This window comes from Lolium rigidum, chromosome 2, assembly GCF_022539505.1.
Source record: "Lolium rigidum isolate FL_2022 chromosome 2, APGP_CSIRO_Lrig_0.1, whole genome shotgun sequence".
Taxonomy (NCBI): domain Eukaryota; kingdom Viridiplantae; phylum Streptophyta; class Magnoliopsida; order Poales; family Poaceae; genus Lolium; species Lolium rigidum.
This window is the reverse complement of record NC_061509.1, coordinates 13,673,192-13,686,031: the sequence shown is the minus strand read 5'-3', so window position 1 is coordinate 13,686,031 and position 12,840 is coordinate 13,673,192. Positions and strand designations below refer to the sequence as shown.

At 47.0% G+C, this 12,840-nt stretch overlaps 1 protein-coding gene and 1 long non-coding RNA gene across 2 annotated transcripts; both read right to left on the bottom strand.

Moving 5' to 3' along the window:
* Positions 1-2,801: 2,801 nt before the first annotated feature.
* LOC124691317 lies at positions 2,802-7,138 on the bottom strand. Its single transcript, XR_006998905.1, has 4 exons — positions 6,688-7,138; positions 6,332-6,610; positions 3,344-4,372; positions 2,802-3,069 (listed from the first exon to the last, which is right to left on the bottom strand). It is a non-coding gene; the product is annotated as an uncharacterized LOC124691317 (long non-coding RNA).
* A 1,676-nt stretch (positions 7,139-8,814) lies between these two features.
* LOC124685984 (protein transport protein yos1-like) lies at positions 8,815-11,352 on the bottom strand. Its single transcript, XM_047219999.1, has 2 exons — positions 11,225-11,352; positions 8,815-9,210 (listed from the first exon to the last, which is right to left on the bottom strand). Exon 2 carries the CDS (start codon positions 9,206-9,208, stop codon positions 8,972-8,974), a length of 237 nt encoding a protein of 78 aa, XP_047075955.1. The 5' UTR covers positions 9,209-9,210; positions 11,225-11,352; the 3' UTR covers positions 8,815-8,971.
* Positions 11,353-12,840: the final 1,488 nt, after the last annotated feature.

The window sequence follows — 12,840 nt, the reverse complement described above, 5'->3', positions numbered from 1 at the left end:
GATGGCTAAAGGACTTCACGATAACATGTTTTCGTTAGGAACCAATCCTATGAGTGTGTTCATCGACTCATAACTAACCGCGTGATGGACAAACCAAATGCATTGATATCTTAGTCAAAGTTATCCTAAATTTGTAATATAGGTATCCACCTCGACCTGGAACACATAGGTATCCTAATATTGGGCCTGAGAAGTTCCTTTTCAAGATAATAAGATATCCATGCATGCATCTCGTAGGATCCATGCGCTTTGCTCTGAGTATCCACAATTGTCGTGTCCCGCATGATGTGATCCGCAAGAGCGAATATCCCACATTTTTTACTAATATAGTTCTGTAGTCGCAGTAAAAGGTATCGGTACCCGTTATCGTTGGGACCCAATTCTAGGCGTAGTTTTTTTAACTGACCCTTGGATACATAGTTGATAAACAATCCTGGTCATAGTTATAGTAGATTGCCTCCATGAGGTCCTCTAGAAGCCAACTAAAGGTTCCCTGCGTTTTTATGTGAGTATCCACCGTTGACGTGTCCCGCGTGATGTGATCCGCAACAGTGTGTATCCCATATTTGACTAGTAAAGTTCTGTAGTCGCAGGACAAGGTATCCGTACCCGTTATCATTGGGAACCAATCCCAGGTGTAGGTTTTTTGTTGAACCGACCCTTGGATACATAGTTTATAACAAATCTCGATCATAGTTATAGTATATTTCCTCCATGAGGTCCTCTAGAATCCAACTAAATACACCGTGCGCTTTGGTGTGAGTATCCACCATTTGTCGTGTATCGCGTGATGTGATCCGCAACAGTGTGTATCCCATATTTGACTAGTAAACTTCTGTAGTCGCATGACAAGATATCCATGCGCATTCTCGTTAGGAACCAATCCCAGGAGTAGGTTTATTTTTGAACCGACCCTTGGATACATAGTTGATAAACAATCCCGGTCATAGTTATGGTAGATTTTATCCATAAAGATCCTCTAGAAGCCAACCAAAAAGATCTGTGCGCTTCGGCGTGAGTACCCACCGTTGTCATGTCCTGCATGATGTGATCCACAATGCTTGATCTAGTCAAAGTGAATATCCATCGAATGCTTGATCTAGTAACTACGGTGACACCACATCAGTGTACTTCCAGACTAATTCATGAAGGACACTACAACAGTGGATACTCACACCGAAGCACGTAGATACTTTATTTTGGTGGCTAAAGGAGTTCACGATAACATGTTTTCGTTAGGAACCAATCCTATGAGTGTGTGCATCGACTCATAACTAACCGCGTGATGGACGAACCAAATGCATTGATATCTTAGTCAAAGTTATCCTAAATTTGTAATATAGGTATCCACCTCGACCTGGAACACATAGGTATCCGTACCCGTTATCATTGGGAACCAATCCCAGGTTCAAGTTTTTTTTTTAACCGACCCTTGGATATATAGTTGATAAACAATTCCGGTCATAGTTATAGTAGAGTTCCTCCATAAAGGTCCTCTAGAAGCCAACCAAAAAGATCCATGCGCTTCGGCGCGAGTACCCACCGTTGTCGTGTCCCGCATGATGTGATCCGCAATGCTTGATCTAGTCAAAGTGAATATCCATCGAATGCTCGATCTAGTAATTACGGTTGTAGGTATCCTATATTTAGCCCATAAATTACTTTAGCCGCCGAATAAGGTATCGTTAACATATATATGTTCCGCCGCCGGATAAGGTATCGTTAATATATATATGTTCCATTTAATTCTTTTGGCGGTCACGTTGGAGCCGTAGGTATCCTATATTATCCTATAAGGTCCTTTAGGCATCAAACAAGGTATCCTATATTTTCCCCGTAGTTTCCTTACCCTATATTTCTCTCATACTAGCATTCAACCGTCCACCTTATGTGTCGCCTTAAGTGACCATTCTATATAGTAATTGAGAGGTTCTTTGTTTCAAAATAAAAAATCCCACATTTGACTAGTAAAGTTTTGTAGACGCATGACAAGCTATCAATGCGCATTCTCGTTAGGAACCAATCCTAGTAGTGGGTTTATTTTTGAACTGACCCTTGGATACATAGTTGATAAACAATCCCGGTTATAGTTATGGTAGATTTCATCCATAAAGGTCCTCTAGAAGCCAACCAAAAAGATCTGCACGCTTCGGTGTGAGTACCCACCGTTGTCGTGCCCCGCATGATATGATTGCAATACTTGATCTAGTCAAAGTGAATATCCATCGAATGCTTGATCTAGTAATGTATCCTATATTTAGCCCATAAAGTCCTTTAGCCATCGAATAAGGTATCGTTATCATATATATGTTCCGCCGCCCCCGCTGGATAAGATATCGTTAATATATATATGTTCCATTTAATCCTTTTGGTGGTCTAATATATATATGTTCCATTTAATCCTTTTGGCGGTCACGTCGGGAGCCGTAGGTATCCTATATTTACCCCATAATATCCTTTAGCCACCGAACAAGTTATCCTATATTTTTCCCGTAGTTTCCTTAACCTATATTTCTCTCATACTATCATTCAACCGTCCACCAAGGTATCATTACGTGTCGCCTTAAGTGACCATTTTATATAGTAATTGAGAAGTTCTTTGTTTCAAAAAAAAAAACTAAACACCAGGATCTCCTGGCCGCCGATGCTGGCATCGGCGGTGGCAGCCTCACCATCCAAATATCCAAACATCCAAACATAAATATTGGCATTCAATCTCAATATCAGTACACTAGGATATTGACAGTCAAGCCAATATAATGCCAAACCTCTGAATGCAAACATCCAAACGGACCGTCATCGAACCAGCAAAATATCAAATGAAATCTCAAATTCAACCCAAACATCCATATTACACCTAAAAAGAGAGCGTTGTAGACGTCCTGTTCTGAATAGGGTCACCAAAATCATGTCATAAATGCTAAGTATTTGAGAAACCACAACTTATCACATGTCATATCCTATTGTTCACCATTTTTAAAATTCAGACTAAGTTCCCTGCCATATCCTTCTCACTCGAATCACCAAAAATGTCTCATATCTTCTATGCTTCCTTCCATATGGTCCATGCTGAAAGAAAACACGAAAATATATGAAGCTTCTACATGAGGATATCACGAGCAAACAACTATATTGATGATCAAAATAATTCGAGGAGGAATAAAGTCCATAGAGGTAAGAGTAGTAGGCTGTAATAAAGCGCTAAACACAAGACCAAATTTTTTTTCAGAGGCCATGGACACGATACAAACCACTAGATGTCTGCAACCTATCATCAAGCTAGCAGCCAAGATACAAAGTAAAAAAAAAAATGGAGAAGAGAAGGCAGAGAGAGGCCCCTTACCACGAGCCGTCCAAGTGGAGGGAAGGAAGTCACCCTCGTGAAACCGCCGCTGGCCATCACCACGGCTTCGGGGCTCTACAACCACACCACCACCGGAGCACTTGACAGCAGCTCAGGGAAAATGCCGGCTGCATCTCCATGTTGTGTAATTGACCTGGAAAACACAATCATGGCTAGAATTAGTTTTGTAAGAAGAACTAGAGAACGCCTGGACAATTAACAATGAGAGGATCATTGCTTTCGAAAGAGCAAGCATGATTGTATCCACAAGGATGCACTGTGGTACCAGAAATGTCATTATCAACACAAAACATGTGTGGAAATTCATTTCAAGCATAATCAGTTTTTAGCTTTGCAACCTTGGTGAAAATTGAAAACTAAAATTACTAGTAAGTAGTAGCTTCAAAGAAAGTAGAAGTTTCATAACTGCCTATGCATGATAAACATAAAACAATCAAAAAAATGAGTCATATACATCTACTAACTACACACAGGTATATGTGCAACCAGGACACACTTCAACCCTCAGGAATCAAACGCCTTCACATCATACTTGAAGCTATCTACTAGTAAAAATCCGAACACGAAAAAAGGCAGCAACCAAAATGCATGACACAAAAACTAGAGTTTTTCCAGCAGATTCATGGCCTAATACAAGTAATTGTCTGGACATACTAGCATCAAGACCAAACCTTAACGCCATGGCACGACTGAACATCAGTTTTATGCATGATTTCGACTGCTAACACATTCAGCATGATAAAAGAAGAAACACAATTTAGAAGGATATCAAATAGGAGGAGATGGATCTCATTGTCAAGAGCAGGTTGGAAGTTAATCGGCAGCAGCGGGACATAGTGGTGGACGGCATTAGGAGCAGCAGCTCCGGCAGGGAGTCAAGCACCAGCAACAGCTTGGGAGGCTGGCGCTTGAGAGCATGGCAAGCACCACCACGAGCCATCCTCCGTGCCTCGGTGAGAGAAACGTTCGCGTCGCCATCACAAAACTTTGCTCAGACCTGATGGAGGCCTACAAGGAAAATAAATAAATGTTCAGAAGATACATGAAAGGATCGCAGCAAGCATATATAAAAAAATACATGTGTGAGCAGCTTGGTTTAATTCTAACTCGTTACCAGCATAATGCATTCCATAATGAGTTTTCCTCTTGCTGATTTCACATGGAACCTAGCCCACCAGCACTACATTGGAGATACCATTGCAGCCCACAAATCTAATATGATGCACACGTATCTCAAGAATCATTTTTTTATGGCAACCAAATTATATGGAGTGGTAAAACTGCCACATTTCAACATCAGAAAAAGAGCTCAACATATAAATGCATAATTAAAAACAGATGTATATGTTAATTGGTGATATTAGTGGCTTCATTTTAACAGAATGGGCTTGGGTTAATGACCTTCTTATATAAACAAAAACAACGGAATGACTCACTTGTGAACGAGAAAACTCACCTTCCTGTTTCACATGCAAAAAATATTTTAAGGCAGTATCAGGTCTCTACTACCAACGCGGAAGGCCTACGATTGTTTCCAAATTAAAAGATATCAAAGTGTTGAGTTGACTGCTGAAAATAAGCACAATTTAGTATAGAAAACTATGCAGTTGATGTTAGGCAAGCAGTTGGTTAAACATGACACCCACATAAAATTAATATGCAGGACGCCCAACATATGGATGATTGTACGAACAGTTCATAAACCACATCTTTACAAAGTTCAATATGGATGATTGTACTAACATTTTGGGGCAGTACCCAGTATACGGCAATGATGCGGAAGGCCTATGGCAGTTTTCCAAAATTAAAGATATCAAAGGTTTGGGGTTGACGGCTCTGTATGAATCATTTCGTATATGCAACTACTTGTAAGAATCACTCCATGGAAATAACCTATCATGTCAGCTGCACTGGATACACGTTCACACATCAAAAGCTCCGAAGCAAGCTATACCTCTCTAGGTCCTCACGAGAAATGTGATTGTTAATTGGCTGCTTCATTCTATTTGCATCTACTCAAGCCCCCAGGCTAATTCTCCAAAAAAGCTAACATAGTTTTCATGCATAAATTTATGAGCTACAGATCTATATGCTTCAGCAGGGGTTAAAAATTATAAATTGGGCAATGCAGCTAAGATATGGATTATCACATTGTTCCAACTTCACAAGCTATCGGAGTCCATTACAAAGTAAGCAAAGATCGTACTCCCATCAGTTACATTTTTTTTATCGTGGCCAATGTATCTAGACCGGTGTTCGTTCTTGTAAGAGAAATTAGTATTAGTTGATCAATATTTTTTGCCTAACATTCGACGTCGGGGACCTGGGGTAGTGCAAATTAACTGATACCCCCTTCATTGTGATTGCAAGGCACCTGGAACAGCTGAGTTCCAACATGGTGGAGTTGGCCAATGCAGATAAAAATATGAATTATCACAGTGTGCCATCTTCAGAAACTATCACAGTCCATTACTCACTAAGCAAAGATCGTACTACTTCCGTTACATGTTTTCTAATCCCCTCCAAGAATTAGTATCAGATGATCAACTTTTTTAGCCGCACTCGGATTAGCTGGATACCTGCGCTCTATTCTGGCCAACCATTGGTCATGATTTGTTAACTGCAATTGTCAATATTGACAAATGTACCTTCTAACTTCAGGAAACCTACGGTAAATGTGATTAACAAAAACAGCAATTTAAAGAACGATGTGCGGGCGCTGCAATCACAAGAGTATGAGTGCCACTAACCATTTATTAAATATTGGTCTATGTTATACTGTCTTTCCGTTTGTCCAGCATAGCCAGCTTAGACATGAGGGGAATGTTAAAATATAAAGCCTAGCTCCTTCCAACTGTCCAGACTGCCACTGCTAGTGTACATACCCTTCTAATGTCATTTACAACTAGCAGAGAATAAACATGAGAGTTTAAAAAAGGGTGTGCAGCAAACGTCCGGGCGACAAACCTCTTCTTCCAGGAGCGCTCTGATGGAGGGGACAATTGTGATGTCGGAGAGTGCGAGTCAGCCGGCAATGGTGCATCATTCTGTATGTCTGCTAAGGGCTCGTCGCTGCAGTCTCCGTCCTCTCCAAAATCGGCTTGCCCAAAATCGGCTTGCCGTGGATCCGGAACGCTGGAATCAGAGCTCACGCTGGTCGGAGAGGTGCTGGCGCTTGTCTCTGAACAGTGAATCGGGCTGCTTGGTTCCCTTACAGGAGCAATTTCGTGGATTGGCCTTGACAATCTGGGACCAATTCGAACCAAATCAGCAGGAGGGGATGGGCAGAAACGATGCAGGGTGGCTGTAGAGCGATGGCTTACCTCATGAGCAGCTCGGTAAATCCCTCAGAGTCTCCGCCCATCATCATCTAGGAGAGACCTGGCGCTTGTTCAGATCTTCCAGGCGAGGCTGCATGCGATCTATGGAGTTCTTGGGCCGGTGAGCCGGAAGGGGGTGGCTCGAGGAAGGAGGAAGGGGACGGGTAGCACTGGAGATTCAAATTTGAATCGGGAGTGTGGGGGCAGTGGATGGGGGGCCGAGGCAGCGCCATGGCTTCGCCGTCCTTGCGCCTGAGCCACCAAGGACGGCAGGTACGCCATGTATCCGCCGACTCTCTGTCCTCTCGGAACGAGCGTATGCTAGTTTCCATAGACGTATGCTGGTGGAAGTAGGGGTCAACCCACCGCTCGTGTGGGCCTATATGCGCGAATCTCCAACTGATCGGTCGGTGCGGATTAGGTCCTGGCGCCATAAGGTCCGCTCGAACGAATATTCGCCACTAGAGTACACAGCCGGTAAGGGATTCACGGTTCAACTGAGTAGTCATCTAAATGACCGCGCGCCAGCTCCACGCCGGTGAACACTTGTCGTCTCGGTCGAAGGCCTTGGCGACACAGAACCGGCGGCCCCTGGGGCACCGCGAATCCCTCCCACACATGGTCCGCCGCCGGTGGCCGGTCCTCGTCGGCGGCGGCGTCCATATCGGACCCGCAGAGGTGGCCGCCCAGAGACCGAGCTCCCAGGCAGCGAGGGCTTGTCCCCGGAAAGGCAGCACCCAGTCGCCGGCCTTGGTCCACACATGCCTCGCCGGGTCCAGCCAGTACGTGCCGCGGCCCGTGGTGGACACCCAGACGAGGGCGTGGTGGCGGTCGACTTTGCTGGGGACGGCCACCGCGTGGCAGGTGATCTCGGCGCGGGAGCCGCCGTCCTTGCAGGAGCCGGGGGCGTGCGCGTAGGGCGGCGGCGGGAGGGAGTGCCATGCCCAGTCTTCCTCGTCGGAGTGCTCGCCGTGCACGTGCATGAGCTGGTGGACGGGTTGGCCCGGGAGGTCTTGCAGCGGGTCCGCGTCGATGACGTAGACGCTGCCGTTGTCATTGGCGCCGACGCCGTCGACGGCGACGGACAAGATGCGCCAACTCTCGGGCGGCGCCATGGTAGGCAGCGGGCGGACGGTGTGCGAGTCGTCGTCGTAGAGGATTCCGAGGCCCATGTTGTCGACGCCGACGATCTTGTCCTTGCCGCGGCCGAGGAGCGAGAACTGCATGCTCCCAGCCAGAGTGTTCGAATCTCATGCTGGGCTCAGGCAGGGGCGCCGCGCGGTGCTCTGAAGCATCGGGGCAGAAGAGCCGAGAAGGCTCGATGCGGTGGAGCGTGCAGCAGGGGGAGCGCCACACCGAGCACTCGTCGAGGACCAGGTAGAGAAACCGCGCGCCGGCACAAACCCATCGTCGTTAGGCCGTGCGCCCAGATCCAATTTGCCCTGCTCATCTTCTGCATGTCTTCTCGTGCACCAGCAATCTCGCGAGTCGGTTTCAACCATTAGCCGCCGCCCCGTATGTGCCCTAATTCTATATAATCACGCCGAACCCGTGGGCCCGCTGGCTGCGATCTGACTACAATGAACGTTATGATGCCTGAAATCCCAAGCTATGAGGGCCAGATGCTCATTCAAGAAGTCGAACCTGACACCCTTCTCCGACAGCTGACCTGTGATTTTGATGCAGCAACGCTGATGTGCTTGTAGATAAGAGGTGCACTGTGATTTTGATGCAGCAACGCTGATGTGCAACCCTGGAAGCCGGAAAGAAAATTTTAGTTTGATGAATGCAGCTTGACAAAGAAAGAAAAAAAAAAGGTGCACATTCAGGTCCACGCTGTTCATGTTTGGTCTTTCATGGCAAACTTGCCTGATGGAACCTCTCTCCAGCTTGCCACACAAAATTGAGTGAAATGGATATCAATTCTTTGATCATCATTATAATGGTGAGAAGCCCATGACGGGTTTAGAACATAAAACCAGTGCTAAATACAAGGAAAGGGGCTACAGAACCACAAACAGGCAGAAAATAAGGCTGGGCTGCAGAAAATGTTTGTTTCATCTACTGACAACGATTCAGGAGTGGTAATACAGGAGGAAAAATACCCCCAGAGGATGCACTTTCACAGAAGTAATTCGAGGAATAATTTACAGCAACAAAACCAACAAGCCACATTCCAGCCCATCATGAGCATTCTTGCAGCAACTTCTGGACATGGCCAGATTTTACATGATGCTGAAACCGAGATCAGCTCAAACCCAACAGCTCAGAGACACCACGGAGAGCCTCAGCCTGAGACCATTTTCACAACAATGATAAGAATATTAAGCGCTATCAAGGGCACCCGCAGAAACTGAGTGGCGTAGATGAGCCCCACGATTTGGCCCTTCAAGGACTTGGTTTGCCCATTTCCTGAAACTTCAGACATGCTCCATCCCCTGGGACCAAGAAAGCGGTCTTCATTCAGTATCGCCAACGAGTTTGCGAGAAGCAGGAAACCCTCCAGCAGCATCCACAAGCCCATCTCTGTAAATGAATACCACAGCTCTGTTAGTTGAAAATTCTGCTAGCTACGTGCGGTCACCTTTATTCTAACGATCATTGTAAGTTAATTAATAGATTAGTCGGTCCACGTGTATTCAACATAGCTATGTAACATCATCCTGTGAAATCATAAACGTAACTAGACAAGAAAATAAACTAAGAAATATATTAAGACTGCCACCAGGGCCAGCGATGGCATTCGAATGTTAATGATACACCATAAAGTTTCGTTTCTACAGTAACTTTCAAAGCCCACCAGTAAAGAAGTCTCTGATGCAGGAATGCCATAAGAGCAAAGCATCACTGCGGAGATATTGCACACTAACTGTATATGGGAAACAGGGAGTCTCAAAATCTCGCTAAATAACAAGGAGCCGGAACAAGGAGTGAAAAGCTATGTTTTCATACAAAGGAGGGCAGACCTAGATTCAACATAGCAAAGTATCATCTTGAGAAAACATAAACATAAGAGCATCTCCACTCGTGCCCCCGTCGAGGCCCCCGGCGAGCGTTTTTTCCATCCGGACGGCGTAATTCGGCCCAGTCGCGCCCCCGGTTCCTCGTTTTCGTCCGGATTTGGCCCTTCATCCATCCGGCGAGCCCACGCCACCCCCGCCCCCCGGGGAGCGCTCGGGGACTCCGGACGAGTGAAAAGCGGGGAAGGGCCCGATCAGTCGGTGACTCGACGCACGAACCCCACCGCCACGTCGCTCAAAATCTCCCCCACCCCTCGTATCTCTCTCGCCGCCGGCACCACCCCGCCGGCTTGTTGCCCGGATTCCGCCGCCCCTCCTTCCCCACTGCCTATATTCCGCCGTCTTTGGACGACGGCCTATCTGGCTGCTCTTCCGCCGGCCTGCTTGCTCCTCGTCGCTCGCGGCTCGGGTTGCCTCGACCACGCCCGTCAGGTGTTCGTCCATTTGCCTCGCCGGCCATGGACTCGGACGAAGAGGAGGAGCAGATGTTCGTCGAGCTTATGCAAGAAGAGATGGCAGCAGCCGCCCAAGACGACGAGCACATGATGATCCTTGGTTGCTTGGCAAGCATGTACGCCGGACCGGCAACTCGGTCGACGTGGTGGGTCGGCACGAGGTCGCCGGAAGTGCAAGCCGAGACAGCGAATGGAGGGCTACTGCATGTTGTACGCCGACTACTTCGCCGACAATCCATTGCACGGTGAGAGTGTTTTCCGGCGTCGTTTCAGGATGAGCAGAAAGCTATTTCTGCAAATTGTGTATGACATCCGCCACTTTGATCCCTACTTCAGATGCAAGGCGGATTGCACTGGTTTGGTTGGATTTTCGTCACTGCAGAAGTGCACAGTGGCTATGAGGATGCTGGCGTATGGAGCTCCCGGTGATACCCCCAAATGGTCGAGGTTGGGGGTTTCCTGCCGGGGGGACGGCTGGAACTTCGGCGCTCCCCACGCCAAATCTTCCTCCAATCCGGACGAAAATTTCGCCGGATTTGGGCGTGGGGAGCGCCAACGAGTGGGGATGCTCTAAGTGGACAAGAGGTACGAAATATAGTACGACTACCACCAGGGCCAGATAGAGCATTCGAATGTTAATGACATACAATGAAGTTTCGTATCGATTGTAAATTTCAAGGTTCACCAGGAAAGGAACTCTAGCCACAAGAGCAAAGCATCACTATGGAAGATGACAATTACTGAGATACTGCACACTAGCGGTATATGAAAAACAAGGAAATCTCAACATCTCGGTACTTAATAAGGGGGCGATCCAAGGACAGAAAAAGCTAGGGTTTCATACAAGGGGGGCAGTCCAAACGGTGCACGGCCACACCAAGAAATTGTGAAGGTCCCCTCCCTCCCTAGTGGGATTGATTTAACTACAGACAGATGATGGTGTACAAACACACACGCATGGCACTGAACAATGGTCAATCCCCAACAGTCGCCAGAAATAGAGCCATGATCACTGTCCATACACACTGCAACAAAAAATATAAGTGCCACGGTTATATGTAGTACCTCGGATTTTTTAGGAGGTGAAATCACCAAAACTGAAGAAAGTTGCTGCTGGGTTTCTTCTTCGTCGCCAGCTCAGTCCACTGTCACCGTTCCGTGCTCCTGCAGAGAGAGAGGGAGGGAGGGCATCAGATCATAGATAAGGGAATCATGCGAGAGAGGGGAGCTGAGGGTCCACCCATTCCCTGCCGCCACCTGCTCGTTGTTCCCCGCCGCAAGACAGGAGAGAGAGGAAAGAGGACAGAGCAAGAGAGGTCAGGAGGCACTGACTACCGCTCGCCGTTCGCAGCTGCTACACCTGCTTGCCGCTACTCTGTTAGTTGAAAATTTTGCTACTTGCGGCCACTATTATGCTAACAATCATTGTACGTTAACTAATAGATTAGTTGGTCCAATATACACAATAAAGTTTTACAAGACGTTTCAAGGTTCACCAGGAAAACAACTCTCTGATGCAGGAACGCCATAAGATGAAAGCATCACTGTGGAAGATGGCAAGTACTGAGATATTGCACACTAGCGGTATATCAGAAACAGGGAGTCTCAAAATCTCGCTAATTAACAAGGAGCAGATCCCAGGGTTGAAAAGCTAGGATGAAAGCTTGTGTCGCCATGTACCCTGCTTCCGGTGTTTTTGGAATGATATTCCCCCTCGTGTCGATTGACATAAAAGACATGTCGAGGTTTTGGATTAGAGCCTCTCTTTCTCCTTCGGGTATATTTTGCAGTCGAGATCTTGCTCTCCTTCGAGCTTCTCTGTGGCTATCTCCCGAAGTTCTTGAGTGTTGGCTTAGTTCAGCTCTTCGCCTGCTTGACGCGGAAGCTGCTTCCTGCCTCCTGTCTAACTCGATTTTCTGCTTCTCGAGCTCTCTTCTGGTACGCGCGAGCCTATATTGATACGCTTGTAACTCCTCAGGTGTCGCTGTAATGGTCATTGGTTCTGTACCATCGATAGCTCTGGCGACTCGATCCCACACTGCCTGCGGAAATCGTACCATCTCTCGTGTTCCTGGTCCGATATATTTTGTTCCCAAACCTCACGTGAGATCTGCGGGATCGACATACGGATTTCCCGCATCGTCGAAAGCCTCTGACGTCGCTGGTTCTGACCGACTTGGTTCTCCAATTGCATAGATTTGATGATATCTTGGATTCTGAACTTTGTCGGGTTTGGTGACACCATCATATAGATTGGTGAAGACCTTGCCCATAGATGTGGATCTGTCGATGAAGTTGAAGCTGTCGACGCCACTTGAGTCATTGCTTATATCGGAGTCCGCAGATGACCCGAAGGATATGTTGCTGAAGATCTTGGCGAGCTTTTCACTTGCCCGGGTGCTGATGAAGCGTGGCGACGAAATTTCTCCATCGCTTGACTCTGTTGACGATGCCGAGTCCGAAATATCGGGATCGACCGCCGATAATCCCGACGAGATCGGTATTTCGAGACGATATGATCCTTCCTTCTCGACGCAGAAGTGGAACTCTCCAAACGTCATCTCCATGGGCTCCTCCAGATACGCATATGCATCCAAACGGGAGGGCGGGTGAGGAACAAAATCAACGAGACCAGTTTCAATCTGTTTACCTCTGTCCATGATGTTGCTTGCTATCGACGA